This window comes from Mesocricetus auratus, unplaced genomic scaffold, assembly GCF_017639785.1.
Source record: "Mesocricetus auratus isolate SY011 unplaced genomic scaffold, BCM_Maur_2.0 Super-Scaffold_100025, whole genome shotgun sequence".
Taxonomy (NCBI): domain Eukaryota; kingdom Metazoa; phylum Chordata; class Mammalia; order Rodentia; family Cricetidae; genus Mesocricetus; species Mesocricetus auratus.
The window spans coordinates 13471828-13496966 of NW_024429206.1; the positions used below are offsets into that span (position 1 = coordinate 13471828).

Genomic DNA, 25139 nt, shown 5'->3' on the forward strand with positions numbered 1-25139 from the left:
CAGAATAAGAGTATTCAGGTGGAGGCGGATGGCTCGTCAACTCAAGACGCACACACCCAGTTTGAAACCAGCCTGGACAGAATAAGAATCTCCCTCAAGAAAATAAAAATAAGGGCCGCCGAGATGGCTCAAGTGTGTAAAGGTACCCAGAGACCTGAGACCGGTGCCCAGAGCCCCCACGGTGGAAGGTGAGAACTTCCGCTTTCCACGAGGGCTGCAATAAAAATAAAAGACTTGACAGGGGAGAAGGATAAACCAGGGAGCTGAGTGGTACTGGATTTGAAACAGGCCCGGGAATGAAAGAAAGCGGGAAGTGATCATTAACCTCTGAGGATTCTTTAATTACAAATCTCTTATGCATAAGCGCCACACTCAGAGTCTAAAGCTCCCGCACCCCCTGGCGCCCCTTCCGGTCAGAGCAGCCTCGGCAACCGGGGGCGGAAGCTAAACCGGAAGTGCATCTTTTCGCTTCGCCCGCCTCTTCCGGCTCACTTCCGCCCACTCCACCCAGGTTCGCTGGCCGGAAACGTTCCGCGTTACCTGGGTCCTGCTTCTCTGGATCGAATCCGGACACCGCCAAAATGCCGGTAAGGCTTCGAGCCCCGAGCGCGGAGAGCCGAGCGGGCAGGGGCCTGAGGAGAGGCGGGAGGCTCGCGTTAGAAGTCCCGGGAGAGAGAAAACTGTTGCCCTGCACTCCAGCCCCAGCCCTTCGCCTCCAGCCCCAACCCCTTTCTCGCCCGGCTGCCTTCTCCCTAGTCCTGCAGTGTTCCCAGATCCTACCCGAGAGCCTCGAAGTTAAGAACGACGGCTTCTAATTTATTTTTGAATCTAGGGTCCAGCTTCTCCTTTCCTCTCCCCCTTGTCACTTCCACTTCCTCCTCCGCCCCAGGGAGTCGGTCGGCCTGCTGCTGAGCACCTGTCACCTCCCTGACCGACCCCTCCATCGTCCTCCCTGCTGTAGCTCCCCATTCTACCCCCAGACCACCACCGAGTCAGCACTGGTTTCCAGGAGTTTCCTCTTTCGTGTGCTTTCGAGTGGGAGGAAAAAAATGGTGATGGGCAGGTAGTCCTTAACTTCTGACTGCCAGTCTGTCTCCATCATGGGTTCCGTTTTGCAGATTAGTAAAGGGATGAGCTAATACGTCCACATTGGACAAGCGTCACTGAACTCTAAACCAGCACTGCTAAGAGCAGCGACCAAGGCCCGCTCAAGGAGCTTACATTTTAACGGGTAGACAGTAACCATGTAAATATAAATATGAGATAGGTTCAGATCTTTACAAATGCTATGAAGAAAACAGATCGGATGACAACACTAGCCTGCCATGACCGCACTTATCTCTTACGCCGTCACTCTAAGAGGCAGAGGTATCAGACAAAATGGACTATATGATGAGTTCTAGGCCAGCTTGAGTTATATAGCTATAAAACCTGCCTCCAAAATATGGGGAAAAAGAGGCTTGGGAAAGTGCTTGCTGTGCAAGCGGTGGGGCTGGGTGTGTGTGTACGGTGTAGCCGCCTGTGTTTATTCCTCCAGCCCTGGGGAGGCAGGAGGCAGGCTGATCCTCTGGGCTCACCAGCCAGCCATTCTAGCAAAAAATCAGCAGCAGCAAGTTCTGGGTTCAGTGAGAGACACTGCCACACACACACACACACACACACACACACACACACACACACACACACACACACACACACTGTGGGATGAGGAAGTGGCTACTGAGTGTTGCACAAGGACCTGAGTTCCGGTGCCTAGAACCCAATTGAACAGTCAGGGAGGGAACTGTCTGTAATTCCAGAGCTGGGAAGGTGTAGAGAGCCCTGAGGCTCCTTGTCTCAAAACTAAAGTGGAAAAAGCAGTTGGAAGAGACCTCTGGCTTCCACATGTAGACACACACATTCACCTGCATGCACACATGAACACGTACACATACACTACACACAAACATGCATGAGTGCATGCATGGACATGTGCAAAAAGCAAAACCAACACAGTACCCAGTGACAGGGAGGACAAGAGGCTGGCATGGATGGGGTGTGCTTGTACTGAGAAGGAGAGCAAGTGTAAGTTTCAGCTGTGCGTATGTGTTTTGGCAGCACTGGGAATTGAACCCAGAGCCTCATGGCAGGCTACATAGACCCTCTACCACTGGTCTATGTCCCCACCTCCTCCTTACCTTTTATTTTGAAGGAGGGTCTCATAAAGTTGCCCAGGCTGGCCTTGAACTTGTGATGCTCCTGCCTCAGCTTCCCAAGTAGCTGGGATCACAGGCCTGCAACTCCATGTTCAGCTTTGTAAGGTTCATGAGTCTTGACGAGTCTTAAAGTTACCGAGTGTTGAGCTGTGTGTGGAGACCCAGGGTTACTCTCCAGATGAGCCCTTCATTCCCAGGATGACACTGTGAAGTAGATGTCCTTATTTTGATGGTTTTACTGAAGGAACTAGAGCTCAGAGAATTAATGTGACTTGTGCAGTGTTTCAAGTAGTGAAGCCAGAGTTTAAGCCAGAAAGGAAAGCTCTGTACTCATTCCAGTTGGGCACAGAGAATTCTGGACTTAGCCTATGGTAACTTATTTTATGTCTGCTTTCTCTACTAGGAGGAAATATCACATATATGCCTATATATGTATATATTTGTGTGCATATTATATATGTGTATATACATACATACATACATACATACATACATACATATAGGATCTCATATCAGAGCCTAGAGAAATGGCTCAGTAGTTACGAGTGCTTGCTGCTGTTGGAAACACATGTACTTGGTGTCACACAAAGAAACACATAAAGCTAAAGCAACTTCACAAAGCAATTTTTTTTCGGGGGTGGGGGTGGGGGATTTACCATGAGCTGGACACAAACCGAGTTAGCAAGCACAACGGGGTGGGTAGTTCACGTAATTTTTATTCTCACTCAGGTAGTGACTGTGTCTTTCATGACTGTCTAGGTTTTTGTTTGTTTGTTTGGTTGGTTGGTTTTTTTGTTTGTTTGTTTGTTTGGTTGGTTGGTTTTTCAAGACAGGGTTTCCTCTGTGGCTTCAGAGGCTGTCCTGGAACTAACTCTTGTAGACCAGGCTGGTCTTGAACTCACAGAGATCTTCCTGTCTCTGCCTCCCGACAGAGGATTAAAGGAGTGCGCCACCATCACCTGGCGACTGTCTAGTTTCAAAGGACTCTTCACATAGGAACTGAAGGGTAGGGGGAAGGGTCAGCCCCTTGGGCCATCAGATTCTAGTGATGCAGCAGTGCCTTTGGATAACAGAAGTGGTACCAGGTGGGGAGATTAAGAGACGTGGAGGTTGGTGTGGTAGTGGCGTATGCATTTAGTCACAGGCAGATCTCTGTGAGTTTGAGACCAGCCTAGTCTACAAGACTCCACAGGGAAACCCTGTCTCACAAAGCCAAAAGAAAGAAAAAGAAAGCCGGGCGTTGGTGGTGCACGCCTTTAATCCCAGCACTCGGGAGGAGGCAGAGGCAGGCGGATCTCTGTGAGTTCGAGGCCAGCCTGGTCTACAGAGCGAGTTCCAGGACAGCCTCCAAAGCCACAGAGAAACCCTGTCTCGAAAAACCAAAAAAAAAAAAGGAAAGAAAAAGAAAATGTGTGCAAAGATGGCTTAGGGATGAAGAGCACTGGGTGCTCTTCCAGAGGTCTGAAGTTCAATTTCTAGCACCCAAATGGCAACTCAGAACCATCTATAATGGGATCTTATACCCTCTTCTGGCATGCACTCGTACAAAAAGTACAATTTTAAATGCGCATACAAGTTTTCTAGGTGGAGCAGGTTGGCTCTTGAAAGGCTAACTACTGTTGATAGCAGAAAAGCCCATTCACACATTACTCTTAATAGAGCACTAGAATTTGTTCCCAGAATCCATATCCATCAGCTCACAACTGCCAGGTCCAGGGAACCCAACAGCCACTTCTGAACTCCTGGGCACTGTATACACATAGAAATCCCTATACATAGACTCAGCACATACACATAATTAATACATTTTTTGATTGTTTGTTTTTGAGACAGGGGTTCTTTTTTTGGAGCCTGTCTTGGAATTCACTCTGTAGATCAGGCTGACCTCGAACTTAGAGATCCTCCTGCCTCTGCCTCCTAAGTGACTGCATTAATGGCGTGCGCCACCACTGCCCAGCCAATAGAATACTCTTTAATCTTAAAAAAAAGTTACACTGTCACTCATTTCTATCTTGCACAACGAAAGTTGCTTGCAATGATTTGATGAATGAATGAATGGTTTTGTTCACAGCAGACATAAAAAGCAAAACCAGGAACCAGCAAGTGAAGTTGCTGCTTTCCCTGTCCTTTAGCTCATACCTGCTCACCAGAGGTGTGGTGTGTGTATCTTCTTCCTTTTACAAGCTTAGAAACAGGCTAGTGGGAATTGCGATCGAGTTTAGCTGGTAGAGCACTTGCCTCGTGTGCCTGAAGCCAGTACTGTGGTTACCTAGACCTGTCATCCCGGCATTGAGGGGGCAGAGGCTGGAATGTGTTCACAGTCATCCTCACTCACAGAGTGAGACACCAGCCTGGGCTGCATGAAACGCTGCTGGGGCTGAAGGGGTGGGGGTGGGGAAAGAGGTTCTAGGAAGAATCATGCAGTCTTGATTGGAGACAGATAGAGGACGTGGCGGATTTCAGAACTAGGGCTTGGGTCCTGGCTGGCTGGAGGGGGGGGAAACCTGTTTTGTGTGGTTCCTCTTGTGGAACGCTCCCACCTGAAGGAAACACATCCTTGCATACCACATTTCTAGCCTAAGGACATAATCCCAGGAGGCAGAGGCAGACTGACCTCTGTAAACTTGAGGTCAGCTCCGGAGTCCCAGGCCAGGCAGGGCTGTTGGATGAATCCCTGTCTCAGAAAGAGCTGGTGCTAGGGAGAAGGAAGATTCAGTTGGTCAAGTGCTTGCCAGTGTAGCACGAGGACTCGAGTTCAACCCCAGACTCTACAGAAATAGCCCGTCATGGCGGCAAATCCTGTAGACCTAGTGCTGCAGAGAAGAGCCGGAGGGCCAGCCAGCAAGGCCCCATCTCAGTGAGAGCCCCGTCTCCCATGCAAATAGACACATCAAGGAAGACACACATGTGCACCCAGACATGTGTGCCCACACATGTGCACCCAGATCCATGAAGACAAACATACAAAATAGTAATCGGATAAAAGAGAATGTTAAGAGCATAGACAACAGGGCTGGAGAGATGACTCGACTGTTAGGAGCACTGGCTGCACTTCCAGAGGACCCAGGTTTGATTCCCGGCACCCACATGGTAGCTCACACCTGTCTGTAACTCCAGTTCCAGGGGGTCTGACACCCTAACACAGACATGAATGCAGGCAAAAACACCAGTACATGTGAAATAAGATTAAATAAATTATGTTTTCAAAAAAGGAAGAAAGAACATAGACAGTAAAGCCAGATGTGGTGGTGGCACACACCTTTAATCCTATCACTCGGCAGGCAGAGGCAGGAGGATCTCTGTGAGTTCCACATCAGCCTGGTCTACAGAGTCAGTTCCAGGACAGCCAGAACTACACAGCAAAACTGTGTGGTGGCGCACACATTTAATCCCAGCACTCAAGAGGCAGAGTCAGGCAGATCTATGTGAGTTCTAGGCTAGCCTGCTCTTTGTAATGAGTTCCAGGACATCTGGGGTTACATAGCAAGCCCCTATCTTAAAGAAGACAAAAAAATAAAAAGGGACATAGACAATAGTAAAATGTAATTTTTTAAATGGTGAACTCGTAGGCACTAATTACCTCTGTTTTGCATATCTGATTTAGTTTGGGGAAATGGCTGTGCTTAAGAACCAGCTGACTGCCGGGCGTTGGTGGCCTTTAATCCCAGCCCTCGGGAGGCAGAGGCAGGCGGATCTCTGTGAGTTCGAGGCCAGCCTGGTCTACAGAGCGAGTGCCAGGACAGCCTCCAAAGCCACAGAGAAACCCTGTCTCGAAAAACCAAAAAAAAAAAAAAAAAAAAAAAGAACCAGCTGACTTCCCAGCCCTCGGGAGGCAGAGGCAGGCGGATCTCTGTGAGTTCGAGACCAGCCTGGTCTACAGAGCTAGTTCCAGGACAGCCTCCAAAGCCACAGAGAAACCCTGTCTCAGAAAACAAAACAAACAAAAAAGAACCAGCTGACAGACTGTCTCAGAACCTGCCGCTTGGTCCCATTGCTGCTGCCACCCCTCTCCTTCCAGAGGTGGTCTTCCTGGGAGTTTTCCTTTGGAGGACTGACCTTGTCGCATAGTGACACGTGTTCTCTTTCTCTTTGTCCCTGGCTTGCCACTGCAGGCTTACCACTCCTCCCTCATGGACCCTGACACGAAGCTCATCGGCAACATGGCGCTGTTGCCCATCAGAAGTCAGTTCAAAGGACCTGCCCCTCGAGAGAGTGAGTCCCCGGGTTCTTTTCCATTTGGGTGCAGAACGTGCAGCCAGGCTGCTGACATGAGACCAGGGAAGAGCACAGCCGGCCACTGTCCCTCTGCTGTGTGTTACACTATGCCGTGAGACATCACAGTCGCCTGTTACACTCCACAGGACACTGTGTTGTCACTTCACTCTCCTTCAGAGGAGCTGTGGACTGGGGGTGTGGCTCCGTAGGTAGAGGGGCCTCGCATGCAGGAGGGGCCTTGGTTCCTCCCCCGTTCACTGTGAGCCAGGTGTTGTGGCGCAAACCTGTAATCCTAGCTCAGGGGAGATGGAGGCGGGAAGAGAGGAAGTTCATAGTCGTCCTCAGCTAGTTCCAGGCAAACCTGGGCTACATGAAACCTTGTCTCAAAAAAAAAAAAAAAAAAAAAAAGGGACGTCCCCATAGTCACTGTCAGGTCAGACTAACTGAATGCCAGGTCCCCAGCCTTTTTCTGTCATCATTCTGGAAAAAGACAAGCAACAAAAATGGGCACAGTGCTGTACCCAGGAGGCTGAGATAGGGGGTGGCGGGAGTCTGGTAGTTCAAAACTAGCCTAAGCAACACAGGGAAACCCATTTCCAAAAACAGGAAAAATTAACCCTTCCCCACTAAAGCTATTGCTGCTCTTGTTAACTTTTTTTTTTTTTTTTTTTTGGTTTTACGAGACAGGGTTTCTCTGTATTGTTTTGGAGGCTGTCGGTCCAGCCTGGCCTCGAACTCACAGAGATCTGCCTGCCTCTGCCTCCCGAGGGCTGGGATTAAAGGCGTGCGCCGCCACCGCCCGGCTCTTGTTAACTTTTTAAAGAGTCATTTGCTTTTGACTGTGCGTGTTTGTGTGTGAGGGCCTGCACGTGCCCCAGCACACGGGCGGAGGTGAGGAGACAGTAAACCACTTTGGGTTCTGATGTCACTCTTGGGAATCCCAACTCATCTTTCCCTGCAAGTGCTTTACCCCCTGAGCCATCTCCATGGCCCCCCTTTGTCCTCTTCTTAGTCTTGGGGTCTTTATTTTTCTTTTTTTGTTTTTTTTTGTTTTTTTGAGACAGGGTTTCTCTGTGGCTTTGGAGGCTGTCCTGGAACTCACTCTGTAGGCCAGGCTGGCCTCGAACTCACAGAGATCCGCCTGCCTCTGCCTCCCGAGTGCTGGGATTAAAGGCGTGTGCCACCAACGCCCGGCTGGGGTCTTTATTTTTCGCCAAACCCCAGTGTTAGACCTTTTTTTGGATGTGTCAGGAAAGGTGGAAACTCTGGTAGGCATGGGAGTGAAAGCAAGCTAGCCTCAGCTAGTGTGACCCCCGCCTGCTTCACTAGTGCTGGGGTAACAGGCGTGTGCTCCGTGCTTGAATCCTAACTCTTCCCTGTGCTCTGAAACCCTGTTCATTTCTAGTCTTGCTTTTTTTCCCTGAATTTTATTTCTTGTTGTGGTTTTTGTTGTTTGTTTGGTTATTTTATAGACCAGGCTGGCCTCAAACTCACAGAGATCCGCCAGCCTGTCTCCTGAGTGCTGGAACTAAAGGTGTGCACCACCAATGCCCAGCTCAGAAGCCCCTTTTCAAACCCTGAAGCTTTCTGACGTGTTATGAGATGTTCCATCAACAGTGTCATTTCTATTGTCTCAGACACAGCATCCCAAGGCCTGCAAATGTCTGGCCCGAATTCCATTCACAGTTTCCAAGACCAGTTACAATTCCCAACTGTGTCCTCATCCCCTTGCCCTTCCTCTGCCAGATGATTCATTAGCCTTGACCTCCTGTTAAGTGAATTTGTTTTCAGCACTGGTTGAAACATAAGTAAACTCAATAGATTTATCGAGCCACCTGTTTTCACTTGATTCTGAGGAAGAGGAGCAGATGGGGAAAGACAGACCCAAGAACAGCAATACTAAAAAGTTGGCCCAGTTTGAGAGGAAGAGCTGTTTGTCATATGGTTACAGGTTACACATTGTACCAGAACACGCAGCCAGCCCAGAATGGAGAAAACATTAACCACCTTCAGAACTCTTGACTCCTCAGGGAAGAGCGAGACCCTGAGAAACTAAACAAATGAGGGGTTCCTTTCCCAGAGGGGCTGGGGCTGTTGGAGTAGATGTCTGTGCTGTGAATTGTCTCAGCATCGATGAGATGAATTCTGGGGCAGAGGGACAGCCCTGGGATAAAGCTTGTGCATGGCGTGTCTGAGGCCCGGGGTTCAAGATCAGCTTCCTGTTGTGCAGGTGTTTTTAGACGCCTTTGTGTGCCAAGCTCTGCTCTAGGTCCCCTCTCCTCTGCCATCTCCTCCCAGCTGCTCAGGAGACACTTCCTTTTCTTGAGAGCAGAATGAAGAGAAGGTAACTAGAGTAAAAGTCCGCTGGCTCCTTCAGCAGAGGAGCAGGCTGGGTTGTAATGGAGTCGCCCAGGGCTGCAGCCTCAGGACTGCTCTGCCTTGTGACAGTTAAGAGCAGTGGCAGCTGAGGACAGGAAGTGGCCGTGGCCCTGCCGCAGCCAGCTGCTAGATATCAGACCCAGAAAGTCTGTCCTTTCAAAATGAAAAAGAGAGAAGAAAAGATTGCCAAAGAAATTGTTAATGAGATCTGTGTTTGTCACAGAGTGCTTCTGGCTTACCTCATGTGGCTGTATTAAAGAAAGCTATCTGAACCCCAATGTTCTAAAATAACTTGAGTACTTCCCCTGAAGCTACAATATGTGGGTTCAGATAAAATTATATTAAACGGTTTTCGTTTTCAGAGCACTATTGTTAGACTGTTGGGACTGGAGGCATAGCTCAGTGATAAGGAGCACTTCCTGCTCCTCCAGAGGACAGAGTTCAGGTCCCAGCACCCACAATGGCCTCACAACCACCTGTAACTGCAGCTCCAAGGATCTGGCACTCTCTTGTGACCCTGTGGGCATTTACACTCAAGTAGCGTACACACACATACACACGTCCTTTTTTTTTTTTTTTTTAAATGGAGTTATCCTGTGTTTCAGCCCATTTCTATAAGTGCATTGAGGTCTTAAATGGTTACTAAATTGTTCTGGCTGATAAGAATTAAGATGGTAAATTTTTTTTTAGCTGATTAAACTTGTTTTTCTAATGAGCACATGATTTTTTTTAGAGATAGTAAAACTAAAAATAAGACACATTGGTTTCTAGAAATAGTGGTGAATATTGTATTTCAGTAGTCTTATTTATTTTTTTAAGATTTATTTTTATTTTATACCTGTTTTTTTGCCTGCTGCATGGTGCCCTTTGAGGCCAGAAGAGGGCGCTAGATATCCGGGAACTAACCCAGCTCCTCTAGAAGAGCAGCCTGCTCCTGCATGTCCTCTCCCTCTCCCCCCCTCTCTCCAGCTAGCCCAGCCTCATTTTACTTCATCCAACACCAGATCTTGTGATAATCCCGCTTGAAGACCTCTCCTTACAGCTTCTGTGGGTGGGCGTTTGCCTTTGGTAATAACTCTGCCTTCCTTGTTTCCCACTCAGCAAAAGACACTGATATTGTGGATGAAGCCATCTATTACTTCAAGGCCAATGTCTTCTTCAAGAACTATGAAATTAAGGTAACTTCCAGAGCTGGGATGCTTGGTTTGCAGATGAGGATAAATATCTACCTCGAGCCAGATGGTGGTGATGCACACCTTTAGACTCAGCACTCAGGAGGCAAGGGCAGGAGGAGCTCTGTGAGTTTGAGGCCAGCCTGATCTACGGAGGGAGTTCCAGGACTACACAGAGAAACCCTGTCTCAAAAAAAAACAAAAAACAACAACAACAACAAAAAAACCAACCAAAAAACAGAAACCCTACTTTGAAGTCAGGGTTGCTGTGAAGTTTAAATGAAACGATGTGTGTGATTTTAGAATTTGAAAACAAGATGGATGGGAAATGCTTTGGGTTTTGTTTTGTTGATTTTTTTAAAATTTTTTTAAAGATTTATTTATTTATTACACATACAGTGTTCTGCCTGTATGCCAGAAGAGGACACCAGATTGAATTGTAGATGGTTGTGAGCCACCATGTGGTTGCTGGGAATTGAACTCAGGACCCCTGGAAGAGCAGTCAGTGCTCTTAACCTCTGATCCATCTCGCCAGCCCTTGTTGATATTATTTTAGGCTGGGCACAGTAACACATACTTGGGAGGCAGAGGCAAGTAGGTTTGTGTGAGTTGGAGGCCAACCTGATATATAGTGATTTCTAAGACAGCCAGGGCTCTGTAGAGAGACCCTGTGTCAAAAACAAAAAACGAGAGAGAGAGGGGGGGGGAGGGAGGGAGGGAGGGAGAGGGAGGAGAGGTGTGTGTGTGTGTGTGTGTGTGTGTGTGTGTGTGTGTGTGTGTGTGTGTGTGTGTGTATGTGTGTGTGTGTATAGGGGCCAGAAGAGGGACCTGGGAGTTGAGTCCCTTGTAACTCAGGGTAGAAATGGCTATAGCGACCTTGTGTGTTCTGGGAATAAACCCAGATCCCCCGAAAAAGCAATTGCTCTCAACCACTGAGCTCCCACCCCAGCCCCTGTGTTATCTTTTAGCTTCTTTTTGCAAATGAAGTCTGTTGGAGCACAGCCATGCCCATTTCATTATGTGTAGCTGTGGCTGTTCTCATACGCAACAGTGGTTGGCCAGCCACAACAAAGACTCGTTAGCTACAAACCCTGAAAAGCTTATTATCCAGCCTTGACAGAGTTCGCCAAGCCTCAGGCTATATGCATCTGTGTTTACTTAATATTGACTGAGCACCCAGGAGGTGCCAGGCCCATGTTTATGGATAACTGGTCAAAAGTCTCATATGTTGCTTGTTTATTTGCTTTGAGACAGGGTTTGCTATGTATGGCTGGCTGGAATTTGTTGTATAGGACACACTGCTCTGGAATTTAGGGTAATCCTCCTGCCTCTGCCTCCCTTTTTTTTTTTTTGTTTTTGTTTTGTTTTGTTTTGTATGTATTCAGATTGGACATTGAGAATAAATTGCTGTCATTCCTGCACTTGGGAAACTGAGGCAAAAGGATTGTTGTGAGTTCCAGGCTGAAATTGTTTCAAAAACATAAAAACAGTGCCCTCCCTCCCTACTCTAAAAAACAAACAAGCCTGAAATGTTCCAGAACCCTAAGCTACAAATTGGATTTTGGAGTGTTTTGGATTCAGGTTGTTTAACTGCTGAAGTCTGTGCAGATATTCCCAGATCCAGACCATGCGGCATCTGGAAGACTTGTGGTCCCAGGCATTTCAGAGGGGTAGTCTACTGCACTGCTGTGTCCTGGACCCAGCTGGGTTGCAGGGAGGGAAACAAAGACCTGGCCCTTCCTGGGACCACGTCCTCCCTTCTCTCCCTGGGAGACGGGTGGTCAATGAGCCAGGCACGAAGAAGGGCAAGGAATGTTCCGGACAGTGTTGTAAACTGTGTGACTTCAAACTCTGCTTGCTCCACTCGGGTATCAGGATCCAACAGGATATGGGCTCTCTCCAGCACTGAGCAGCGTTTCTGTAGCTAACAGCCAGCTTGTGCTGTGTTTGTGAGAGGTGTGACAGGGACAGGCTGGATGTAGCATTTCGTTTGCCAGGAGACAGAGGCTGGAGGATTATCCAGGAGTTAGAAGTCAGTCAGGGCTGTGAAGCAGAGAGACTATCTCAGAACAAAACGTGGAGGGGGGTGACCTTTTTTCTGTCTATAACTGGAAAACTGGGCCTGGGGTACAGGCCACATGTGGTCAGTAGTCACTGTCTTTAGATTCTCCTGCTGGTAGGCTGAGATGTTGGGCTTGTGGAGATCTGTAGAGCTGTCTTGGAACTTGTCACATGTGAAATTACTTCTTCCACTGCCAAGGAAGGGATGTGTCTGTTCTGAGACACTCAAGGGAAAAATGTTTTGTTTTTTTTTTTAAACCATTACACCTGTAATCCCTGAACTCAGGAGGCAGAGGCAGGCGGATCTGTGTGAGCCAAGGCCAGCCACACATCCGGGCTTGGGGAGACCATGTGCCCTGTAGGTTGCCAATGCATCATGAAGGCAGAGATGCTCTCAAGTGTCCATCTCACGTGGCCGTTGTGTTTCCTTCTCCCTTGCAGAATGAAGCGGACAGGACCTTGATCTACATCACACTCTACATCTCTGAGTGTCTAAAGAAACTCCAAAAGGTAATGAGGGACAAAGGACGACAGACAGGCTATCCCTTGCAGCCACCCAGGGCTGCTAAGACCCGAGGACAAGCCCAAGATCTCTCTGCCAAGGGTCTCCTCAACCTGTGGGGACCTGACACCCAGGAGGCCTTGAGGTGTCAGACATGTGGAAACAGGAGTCGCCTTTATCCTCTGAGAACAGCTGAGCATTTGCATTGGGTGTGGAGTGAACAGCAGTCAGGGACATGTCAGCATCTACCCCACTTAAAGGCTCACAGTCCTCATGTATTTGAAAGAGATGATTTTGAGCAGGGCAGTAGTGGCGCACGCCTTTAATCCCAGCACTCGGGAGGCAGAGGCAGGTGGATCTCTGTGAGTTCGAGGCCAGGCTGGTCTATAGAACTAATTCTAAGACAGCTATAACTGTTTCACAGAGAAACTCTGTTTCAGGAAAAAAGGAAAATAAAAGGGAGAGATGACTTTGAAATGAGTTTGCACTTATCACTAACTTTCAGAATTTAACTAGTAAGAGTAGGGCCCAGTGTGGTGACGCACACCTTTAATCCCAGACTCAGGAGGCAGAGGCAGGCAAATCTCTGTTAGTTTGAGGCCAGCCTGGTCTATATAACAAGTTCCAGGACAGCCAGGGCTACATAATAAGATTGTCTCAGAAAACTTAAAGAAACTAAAAGATATTATTGTGTGCATTTATGAAGAGAAATGTCTGCCTGTATGGTAAGCTTGGTTTTCAGTTTTTTAGCTACTGTATTCCACTGTCATAGTTTCTCTGGTTTTATCTTTTAGAAGCAGTGTTCTGAAGAGGGCTGCAGGTTCACTCACTGCAGAAGGGCACTCACTGTTACAGTCCTGCAGCTGCTTTCACCAAAGAGTTGCAGTTTTGGAATTATTCTTTTTAATTACCAAATGTGTCCTTTGATTTTAGTGCAATTCCAAGAGCCAAGGCGAGAAAGAAATGTACACGCTAGGAATCACGAACTTTCCCATTCCTGGAGAGCCTGGCTTTCCCCTCAATGCCATTTATGCCAAACCTGCAAACAAACAAGAGGATGGTAAGATGGGACTGTGCATGTGAGGGTGAGGGTGTGGGTGTGTGTTTGTGTCTGTGTGTGTGTGTGTGCGCGAGCGTGCGCCTGCCTGCAGCCATCCCTCCGTCTTACTTCAAGTGTTGATTTTTGATTTTTTGATTGTTTCTTAGATGTGGTCTCTCTGTAGTCCAGGCTGGTCTTGAACTCATGATCCTTCTGCTTCAGCCCCAGAAGGCTCTGCCTCACTTTTTTTCTTTTTCTTTTTTTTTTTTCTTTTTTTCTTTTTTTTTTTTTTTTTTTTTTTTTTTGGTTTTTTGAGACAGGGTTTCTCTGTAGCTTTGGAGACTTCCCTGGAACTCACTTTGTAGACCAGGCTGGACTCGAACTCACAGAGATCCACCTGCCTCTGCCTCCCGAGTGCTGGGATTAAAGGCATGCGCCACCAACGCCCGGCTCTGCCTCACTTTCTACCCACTCCTTTGCTTGCCTTGATTGGTGTTCATTTTTTGTGTATGGTGTGGAGGCGAGCAAGTATGTGTGGGTGTGAATGCACTTGTGTGCGTGTGGGTGTGGAGACCAGAGGTGGGTGTTGCGTCTTCCTTGATCATTCTTCAAATCGCATATTGAGACAGGCACTTTCTCAGACCCTGCAACTCACTGACTCAGCTAGTGTAAACTGACCAGCTTGCTCCAGGAATCCCGACTCCACCTCCTAAGGACTGGGATTACAGGCCAGCCACCTGCCCCTCCTACCTTTATGTTAGTGCTAAAGATTCACGCTCCGTCCTCAAGGTTGCACAGCCAGCTTCTTCTCCACTGAACTGGTGCTTAGGTCAGCAGTGGGCGCTTAGCACACATGTGTTGTCTTACTTTCACGGAAGAGGAAGAGCTTGCTAACAAGTATAACGTGCAGAGACTGTGGAACCAAAGTGAATGTAGTTTAAAACCATTTGGAGTCAGCAAGAAGGTTCAGCCTATGAAGGTGGTTGATGCCAAGCCTGATGGTCTGAGTTTGATTCCTGGGAGCCGCACAGTAGAGTGAACCAGTTCCTGCACATGCGCACACACACATGTACACGTACGTACATAAATACATACATACATTCAGAGAGAGTGAGCAGTCTGGACCAGCCTTTCTTTCTCTAAGCTGTCTGAATGTGTACAGACGCCTTGCTAAGGTCAGTGTCTAGCTGGAGTCTAGCTGGACAGGCAGTGGTTCGGCGTATCTCCTCACATGCAGATTTCCTTGTTTCAGAAGTGATGCGGGCATATCTACAGCAGCTGAGGCAAGAGACTGGACTTCGGCTCTGTGAGAAAGTGTTTGACCCTCAGAATGATAAACCCAGCAAGGTGAGTCCTCTGATTGGACCTTAGCCCTTTGCCCTGTTACCTTTTAACCCACTGAAATCTGCCACAAGAGCGCTCACTTCTACCTGGAGGACTCCCTGAGCTCCCCCTACCTCGGCCTCTCTGGTTCTGCAGTATACGGGTCTGCTGCTGTGTCTGGCTCACACACCTTTCCCCCAAATGTTTTCTGCCTGTGGGTGGATGCAAGCTGCTGTGGTCACCTTTAGTTAATGTCAAATGCCAAGCTAGTTTAGATGCGGTGTCATAAATTGACTGGAATTTTGGTCTGCCCTTGACGTTGCCCTGACCCTGACCCTGAGTTCTGTCTTGTGCCTTTGACAGTGGTGGACCTGCTTTGTGAAGAGACAGTTCATGAACAAGAGTCTCTCGGGACCTGGGCAGTGAGTGGAGCAGACACTGCCTGCAGAGCCCTGGGCAGCAACACATCGAGTTGTACACAGTCCTTTGTGTCCGTTCATAATGTATCATGAATCGAGGAGAGAGCGTGTCTTTGCTGAAAAAGCTCTTGATCAAGAATTTGGGGGGGTGGGTGTTGGGTGATCTGAATTTTCGGCAATTTCAGGCTGGTACTTAATATGTAATAAAATGAATTAAAACATTTTTGAGATAAAGCTTACACTGTACCTTTTATGGGAAGGGAGTGGGTGGGGGCCTGGTTTGTGTATTTATGATTTGTTTTGTCTTTTTGAGACAGTCTCACTGGGTAGTTCCAGGCTGACCCATAACTCAATGTGTCTCCAAAGTGGGTCTTTTTTTTAGTTTTTCGAGACAGGGTTTCTCTGTGGCTTTGGAGGCTGTCCTGGAACTCGCTTGGTAGTCCAGGCTGGTCTCGAACTCACAGAGATCCGCCTGCCTCTGCCTCACGAGTGCTGGGATTAAAGGCGTGTGCCACCAACACCCGGCATCCAAAGTGGGTCTTAAACCCCAAATCCTTCAACCAGGCAGTGGTAGCACATACTTTTAATCCCAGCACTCAGGAGACAGAGGCAGGCAGATAGATCTCTGTGTTCGAGGCCAGTTCCAGGACAGCCAGGACTATACAGAGAAACCCTGTCTCAGGAAAAAAATAAAACCCTCCTGCCTTGATTCCCTACACTGGGATTGCAGGTGTCCACTGGGCCAACCCCATCATAGCCTTTTAAATAATGAACAGTTTGGTAGTTGTCGGTATATGTGTACAACCATAACCTATATCTAAATGCCACAATCTTTTTATCCCACCCAAAAGATGTGCCTTTAGCAGTGACCTCCTTTGTGCCAAGTCTTCTTGTCCCCCAGCTTCTGATCTAATCTAATGTACTCTGTCTCCATAGCTTTGTTTATTCTAGATATTTCATGTAATAGTCTTATAGTGGATAACACAGCCTTTGAGTCTGAATTCTTCACTTAGCATGTTTCTAAGTCGTTCCCCCACCTCATGTAAGTAGAGTCAAACAAAAGTTACCCCTTCATATCTGGCTTCTTTTGCTTAACACAGCATCTTCCGTGTTGTCAGTTTTACCCATGGTGCTGTGTCCATGCATAGTTCATTCCTTTTTATGGCTGAGTAATATTCCATTTTGATGCAGATCACATTACGTTTACTCATTCATCATCCAGTGGACATTTGTGTTGTTTCTATTTTGGAGCTCTGACTAAACAGTGTTGCCAAGAACATTCATGTGCATGTTTTTAATGTGAACACAAGTTTCCATTCCTCTTGCTTATTATATCCCTCAGAGTGGAACCGCTGAGTCACACGGGAACTGTGTTTACCCTTCTGGAGAAGGCCTGTCTGTTTTTTCCACAACAGTTGCACTGTTTTACATTCCCACAGCGACATGTGACCACTCTGTTTCCCCCCACATCTTGATAGCATTTGTTTCCTTGTCTTTGCTCTCCCAGTGGCTGTGACGTAGAATCTTACTGTTTCTGATTTGTAATTCTCTAAGATGGTTAGCTGCTTTGCATGTGGCCATTAATACACCTTTTGCAGAGAACTGTTTAGTTCTTTGTGCATTTCTTCTTTTTTGCTTATTTCAAGACAGGGTCTCACTGTGTAATGCTGGCTGTCCTAGAACTCACTCTGTAGACCAGGCTGGCCTCAAAGTCACAGAAATCAGCCTGCCTCTGCCTCCAGAGTGCTGGGACTAAAGGGGTTGGCTACTACGCCTTGTGCTTTCATTTTTCAAGTGGCTTAAGTCACTTCAATTTTTGTTATTGAATGATAAGGGCTCTTTATATATTGTGAACACTAGATTCTTTCCAGATGTGTAATTTACAAAACCTTACATTTTGTGGATTTTATTCATAGGGTTTTTTTTTTTTTTGGTTTTTTCAAGACAGGGTTTCTCTGTGGCTTTGGAGGCTGTCCTGGAACTAGCTCTTGTAGACCAGGCTGGCCTCGAACTCACAGAGATCCGCCTGCCTCTGCCTCCCAAGTGCTGGGATTAAAGGTGTGCACCACTATGCCCAGCTAGACTTATTGATGTAGATGTCATTGCAGTGCCCAAAGAGACCAGAAGAGGGCATCAGGTTCCCTGGAACTGGAATTACACTTGTAAGCCACTGTGCTGAGAACTAAACCAGGGTCCTCTGGAAAAGCAGCCATTGTTTTTGTTTGTTTGTTTTTGAGAAAGAGTTTCTCTGTGTAGCAGGGTAGGGCAGACCAAAAAAAAAAAAAAAAAAAGAGAGAGAGAAAGAAACTGATGAAAGTAAATTTTTTTTTGTTGCTGTTTTGTTTTTCCAGACAGGGTTTGTGTATCACTGTCTGTCCAGGAACTAGCTCTGTAGATCAGGCTGGCCTTGAACTCAGGGATCCGTCTGCCTCTGTCTCCGGAGCACTTAACCACAGAGCCATCTCTCTAGCCCCTAGAATTTCTCTTTTGGAGATAGAGTTCCAGGCCAGTCTTGAACTTGAGGCAGTCCTGCCTCAACCTCCCCACACACGAACCACCTCACTTGCCTTCTATAAGTAGATGTATTTATTATCTCTTTAAACTGGGCCTCCAGTAATTCGAAGGCCCAAAACTGTCTAGGTGGCCAAGGATAACTGTGAACAACTCCTGCTTCCACCTCCCAGTGCTGAGATCCAAGGTGGGTGCCGCCATGCCTGACTGAGTGTGTAATTTCAATTCCTGAGCTCAGTGCTCCGTAGCACATGTGCACTGAGCCACAGACTAGTTAAATACCGCTCTTAGCACAGCCCGGCACAGGGCTGTGTACAGACCTGTCCAGGACTGGATAAAGGGTTTAGTGACAGAAGCTGTGGAGTAAGCACAGAGTCAAAAAAAAAAAAAGAAAGAAAGAAAGAAAAGAAAGAGAAGGAAACCTTATGTACACTAAAAGACACGTCTTAAAGCAAAAAGGTCGGCTGGGCGTTGGTGGCGCATGCCTTGAATCCCAGCACTCGGGAGGCAGAGGCAGGTGGATCTCTGTGAGTTCGAGACCAACCTGGTCTACAGAGCTAGTTCCAGGACAGCCTCCAAAGCCACAGAGAAACCCTGTCTCGAAAAACCAAAGAAAGAAAAAAGGTCATGTTCTTGGGTTATCTATGGTTTTGCCTTATTTTCTTTGTTTTGGGTTTTGGAGACAGGGTTTCTCTGCATAGCCCTGGCTGTCCTAGAACTCCCAGCAGTCCCGAGGCAGAGGCAGGGAGATCTAATTTCAAACCAGCCTAGTCTTGATTCAGCCACTCACTACTCAATGATGAGAAAGTAAATCAGCCATCCATCTGCTGTCTCATTCCCCGTACTTGCCTGTAATGCTAGCACTCAGGTGGTGGAGGCAGGAGAATCAGAAGGTTACAGTCACTAGCTACAAAAAAGTTTGGGGACAGTTTGAGACCCTGTCTCAAAAAAACTATGCAGTAGCACTTAGGGGTATAGCTCAGTGGTAGAACACTTGGCTAGCATGCACAAGGCCTTGGGTTCAGCTCCCAGCCCTTTTATAGTAGGAAATAAATAACCAGTCTGTAACCTTGTTCTTTTCTCATAAGCATCCTGTTTAGATTCATTATTTTAGTAGGACACTAATTGCTATCATTTATCATTGGGTGAAGAAAGATCACAGTGCACGGAAAAACTGGAACAAGACTGATGTGAATTCCTTCACTCTAACTTTTCCTTCTTCCAACAACTATTAGTACTGAAGATCTTAATAATAATAATAAAAAATAACAGGTTGGTGCTCTGCCCAAAAAGAGTTGTAAGGCTCACACTAAAGCAATCTGTCTTGTTTGCCCTTTCGATTATTTCTTCTAACATTTGCAAATGTTAGAAGACCACTTCATTAGAAGGGTGTAGTTTTCAGGCCACATCTGCTCTGTGTCAGTGCTGAGATGAATTGCCCATGGGTTACCCCTTTGCTCCAGTTCAGTGTGCTGATACTCTAAAATCCAGTGGAACCCTAGCCTGTGTGGTGGTGCATGCCTTTAATCCCCACACTGAGGAGGCAGGTGGATCTCTGAGTTCAAGGCCAGCCTGGTCTCCACAGCCAGAGCAAATAGTTAGACCCTGTCTCAAAAACAAAAGCAAAACACAACAGTTTAACTCTCAGGAGAAGCTCACGGGGGCTTTTAACTGAAGTCTGTGCACCTGAGGTCAGCAGAATGCGCAGTCTGAGAGACTGAACACTTGCTGCTTTTGCAGAGGACATGGGCTTGGTTCTAGCATGCACTGTGGCTCATCATCATCCTTAACTATGGTTCCAGTGGTTCTGGTGACCTGTTCTGACCTCCACAGGCCATGCGGACAAAATACATGCAATAAAAAGTAAATGTGTGGGGGCTGTGGTGGCACAGGAGGCAGAGGCAGGCGGATCTCTGGGAGTTCGAGGCCAGCCTGGTCTACAGGGTGAGTTCCAGGACAGCCAGGGATACACAGAAACCCTGTCTCAAAACACAAGCAAAAAAAAAAAAAGTCCCTTTGGAGGTGTGGTGTCATATACCTTTAATCTCAGCATTTAGGAGGCAGAGGCATTCAGATCTCTAGTGAGAGCTACACAATGAGACCTTGCTTCAAAGGAAAAAGGAAGACAGGAGTGTTTCATTGTTTGGGTTTTGCATCTCAGTTATTGTATTTCACCACAGTCAGTTCTCTTGTGATCCTATTGGGGTTTATTCATTCGATATAGACTTGACAGACTGGAGACTAGGGTCCCAGAGACATATGTGGTCAGGAAAGAGGAAGTAGCTGGAGTCTGAGAAGTAAGGAATGGTGGGTATGGTGTAGGAGTGGAGGAAGCGGCCATGGGCCATAGCAACTGGACTCTGGCTGGGTCAAGCTGCCCCATGTTGTACCTATCTTAGAGCTACCTCTGATTACTGTCTGTCCCTTGCACAGGTGTCCCTTGGAGCAGCTGAAAACCCTAAGTGCTGCCTTGCTGGTCAGTCCCTTCCATGAGAAGAGGGCCAACTGGTTGGAAAGGTGATGCCATTTATTCCCCTGTCATTTTTTAGGCAGTGGGACAACTAACCCTGCCAGAGACATTTAGAGGAGCCAAGCTATGTTTCCCTGGGGACAGGTTACAATGTTGGGTTTCCCCCATGTAGGAAAGACATCTGAAACATCTGGGAGAGATGTTTGCCCTTGGGGTTCTGCTGGGCCTGTGGAGATGGCCTCGGGTGGGCAGGCTCCCTCCATGTCACCATGTGCTGTCACATGACTTACCTCGGCTCAGGTTGGGAGAGGCAGCTTGACAGTTAAGAGCACTGGTTGTCAGCACTCAGGAGGCAGAGGCAGGCGGATCTCTGTGAGTTCCAGGCCATCCTGGTCTACAAAGCCTCCAAAACAGGAAAGCCTCCAAAACAATACAGAGAAACCCTGCCTCGAAAAACCAAAAAAAAAAAAAAAAAAAAAAAAGAGCACTGGTTGCTTTTGCAGAGGACCTGGGTTCAGTTCTCAGCACCCACACAATGGTGCCAAACAGGCTGTAATTCCAGTTCTGGTGGATCCAACAGCCTTTTCTGGCATCGTTAGGCACCAGGCAAGCACATGGTACACAGACATGCATGCAGGGGTTTACACATATACACATCACACACATATAAAAAGCTACTGCATTGGCACACACCTTTAATCTCATACACAGGAGGCAGAGGCAGGTGGATGTCTGTGAATTTGACACTAACTTGCTCTACACAGTGAATCCTAAGCTAGCCAGGTAGCCAGAGTTACACTGTGAGACTGTACAGTTTTTAAAAAAGCCCAACATAATTTTGGCTCTGAATCTTGAACCTTTTAACTCTCCACAGTCATGGAGACCTGATCAATCTGCTAGCCCAGCTCTGCAGAACTGTCAATGTAGATGTGGCTTTTTACTGGGAACTCAGCTTACACCAGCCCTCTTTGTACTTTGGTGGTGGTGGTTTGGGACAGCCTCTCACTGTGTAGCCTTGGCTAGCTGGGAACTTGTAGCCTGACCTTTCCTTTCCTTTCTTTCTTTCCTTATTTATTTATTTTTAAGATTTATTTATTATGTACACAGTGTTCTGCCTGCATGTATGCCTCTGTGGGTCAGAAGAGGGTACCAGATCTCATTACAGATGGTTGTAAACCTCCATGAGGTTGCTGGGAATTGAACTCAGGACCTCTGGAAGAGCAGTCAGTGCTCTTAACCTCTGAGCCATCTCTCTAGCCTACAGCCACTGCTTTAAGAAAAAAAAATAATGGTACAGAGTTTCATGTAGATATCCAGACTGGCATGATGTCATTCTGGAGTTGAGGCTGTCCTGGGATTATATGCCTGCACCACCTGGTCTTGTCCTTGACAAACAGATCTCCAAGTTTGTTGAAACTTTTTATACAAAACATTACCAAATGTCACCCAGAGGACAAAACCATCCTAAGTGGAGGACCAGCACTCTGCAGCAAGCCTGCTTAATGTACAGTGTCATGGGAGAGAAATACAGTGGCTAATGACGGGTGGTGTCGAAAAGCCACTTCAAGCCAGCTGGACCCACATGGTGGACCAAGATGACCAGCAGCTGTCCTCTGACTACAAAAGGCTTCTCTGTGTCTTGAACCTGGTAAATTTCCCTGACCCCATCATGCATTTATGCCACAATCCACCTGAAAACTTGGCGCAAGCCTGTGAGCCCTGGGGAGGTGGGGGGTAGGAAGATGAGGTGTTTATAGTCAGCTTCCGCTCCATTGTAGGCTAGCCTGTGCTGAACTCCGTACTTTGAACAGTTTCACATCCGTTTCCAGCTCTCTGGTCTTCACCACCTCACCAAACCTGCCATGGCCAGCCGGGCTTTGGTGGCGCACGCCTTTAGTCCCAGCACTCAGGAGGCAGAGGCAGGTGGCTCTCTGTGAGTTAGAGGTCAGCCTGGTCTATGAAGTGATTTCCAGGACAGTCTCCAAAGTTACAGAGAAACCCTGTCTTGAAAAACAAAAAAACAAACAAAACCCTGCCATTGCCAAGGGAACCGACGCTCTGATCTCCCCCTGACTTTTGACTACCGCGTTCTCTGATTGCTCGTTCTCACCAGGGTTAGCCCTCCTCTGGCTCCCACAGCACCACCCTCTCGTACCTTTCTCCTCACTTCATTGGCCACGCTGTCTCAGTCCAGGTCAGGCTTCTTCCCTTTCCTTAGCTCCCACAGGCCTCATACCCTGCAGCCAGGCCCGGCAGGAGAGCCCGGTGTTATTGATGACTTCCTGGCTCTCTGGGTTTGTTTGTGTCTTGATACTTCACATAAGTGCAGCTGGAGTTTGCCAGCACTTTCCATCTGGCTTCCTTCACCTAGGGGAATTTTATTTTTAGGATGATATTTTTGAGAGCCGTTTTCCGTATTTCGTGATCAGTTTTTTCCCCATTTCCCTCAGGAATGTTACACTGTATGAGTGTATCCATTTGACGCTTCATGGTTGCACAATACTCATTTCCATTTTCTGGTCACTGTTAAGATGCATTATATGCCAGGTGGTGCAGTATAAGTCTTTAATGTCCCACACTTAAGAAGCTGGGGCAGGTGGGTCTCATGAAATGGAGGCCAACCTGGTCTACAGAGCAACTTCCAGGTCAGCCAAGGCAACACCGAGAAACACTGCCTAAAAAACAAAACAAAAAAACAACCTAGGAATATGTTTTTGTTTGTTTGCTTTTATTCTGTTTTTGAGATAGGGTCTCACTATGTAACCTTGACTGTCCTGGAACTTACTATGTACACCAGGCTGGCCTAGAACTCACAGAGATCCATTTGCTTCTGCCTCCCAAGTGTTAGGATTAAAGGAATTTATCACCATGCCTAGCATGTTTTGTTCTTGACAGAGAGTCTCCCTATATATACCAGGCTGGCCTGAAACTCACTTTGTAGCCCAGGTTGTCCTTGAACTTGCAATTTTCCTGACTCTGGGATTACAGGCATGTGACACTACGTTTGGCCAGACTTGGCTTCAATTATGAAATATTCTAAATGTAGAAAAAAGCAAAACAGTAGTTTTCTAAAAGATTTCTTGTATTTTAGATTTACTTTTTTTCCTTCCCCCTGAGCAGGATTTCTCTGTGTAACAGTCCTGGTTGTCCTAGAACTCACTCTATAGACCAGGCTGGCCTCAAAATCACAGATCAGCCTGCCTCTACCTCCCAGTGCTGGGGTCACAAGCCTGAACCATTCATTATTCCTTACTTATGTGGATGCTGGCTTAGAACCCACATTCTTGTGCTTGTATGGTGTGGCCGTTTGAATGGGAATACTCACGCGCACAAACACACACCTCAATAACAAATATATATATATATATATTTTAAAGATTTATTTATTACATATACAGCGTTCTGCCTACATGCCAGAAGAGGACACCAGATTGAATTGTAGATGGTTGTGAGCCACCATGTGGTTGCTGGGTATTGAACTCAGGACCCCTGGAAGAGGAGTCAGTGCTCTTAACCTCTGAGCCATCTCTCCAGCCCAATAAATATATATATATATTTTTTGTTTTGTTTTTCGAGACAGGGTTTCTCTGTATTGTTTTGGAGGCTGTCCTGGAACTCACTCTGTAGACTAGGCTGGCCTCGAACTCACAGAGATCCGCCTGTCTCTGCCTCCCAAGTGCTGGGACTAAAGGGGTGCGCCACCAACGCCCGGCACAAATTAATAAACCTTAAAAAAAAAGTCTAGCACCTCAGCCGGGCATTGGTGGCACCTGCCTTTAGTCCCAGCATTCGGGAGGCACAGGCAGGCGGATCTCTGTGAGTCCGAAACCAGCCTGGTATACAGAGCGAGTTCCAGGACAGCCTCCAAATTCACAGAGAAACTCTGTCTTGAAAAGCTGGGGAAAAAAAAGTCCCGCATCTCAAATTGAAGCAAACAGCTTCAGTTTAAAATTTGCGTTTGTTTATTTACTTTGTGGAGTTGAGAGGTACGTGTTTCTGTGCCTGTGTGGATCAGAGGACAACTTGAACCATGTTGGACACAGGATTGAACTCAGATGGCCAATTTTTTTGTTTCGCTTTGTTTTGTTTTGTTTTGTTTTTTTGGTTTTTACGAGACAGGGTTTCTCTGTATTGTTTCGGAGGCTATCGGTCCAGCCTGGCCTCGAACGCACAAAGATCCGCCTGCCTCTCCGAGTGCTGGGATTAAAGGCGTGCGCAACCACTGTCCAGCAGATGGCCAGCGTTAAAGGCAGTGCCTTTACTCTCAGGTCTCCCCGCTTCGGTTTCAACATTTTAAAATTTTGGTTTCTTCGTTGGCAAAGAGAGACTGACAATTCTAGGTTTTGATTTTAACGTTTTTGGGTATCATCGTGCGTGCCTGAGAGTCTGCTCAGCACAAGCACGCAAGTGCCCATGGAAGCAGGGGAGGGAGTCGGATGTCCTGGAGCTGGACCCACAGGACGACCGTGGATCGCCAAGAAGTTGCTGGGAACCGAATTCGTGTCCTCTGAAAGAGGAGCAAGCAGTTTTAACCCCTGAGTCGTCTCTCAATCTTAAGGGAATAGCTTAAGCGTCATGGTTTTTGAACATGCAATACAATAAGGAATTCGTAAAGGCTCAAGTCGTCAACTGTTGGTTACCAGCGGTCCTAGCTCACTCCTGTATCTATCCTTTACTCCCCCCGATCTACCGGGTCACCTTACCTGCTAAAACCATGCCTTGTACCAAGGGAACTTACTCTCAGTGACAGGTACACAAGCCACCAGAGGAGGGGGCGTGGCACCTTCACCTGGTGCGCACGCGTAGTTGTAAAAGGTCGGCCCTTGGGCGCCTGATTCAAAAAAATTCAATTT

General features: G+C 47.3%; 1 protein-coding gene and 1 long non-coding RNA gene across 3 annotated transcripts; one reads left to right on the forward strand and one right to left on the reverse strand.

Moving 5' to 3' along the window:
• Positions 1-464: 464 nt before the first annotated feature.
• Positions 465-15539, forward strand: Arpc3 (actin related protein 2/3 complex subunit 3). Its single transcript, XM_040731079.1, has 7 exons — positions 465-587; positions 6308-6407; positions 9891-9967; positions 12464-12532; positions 13458-13584; positions 14816-14910; positions 15250-15539. The coding sequence occupies exons 1-7, from the start codon at positions 582-584 to the stop codon at positions 15310-15312; spliced, it is 537 nt and encodes a 178-aa protein (XP_040587013.1). The 5' UTR covers positions 465-581; the 3' UTR covers positions 15313-15539.
• On the reverse strand, positions 13917-25116 carry LOC121133903. 2 transcript variants are annotated; one of them, XR_005870916.1, is made up of 3 exons: positions 24990-25116; positions 22442-22961; positions 13917-14476 (listed from the first exon to the last, which is right to left on the reverse strand). It is a non-coding gene; the product is annotated as an uncharacterized LOC121133903 (long non-coding RNA). The 2 variants fall into 2 exon arrangements; XR_005870917.1 differs by having other exon boundaries at positions 13918-14476; positions 22442-22653; positions 24990-25076.
• Positions 25117-25139: the final 23 nt, after the last annotated feature.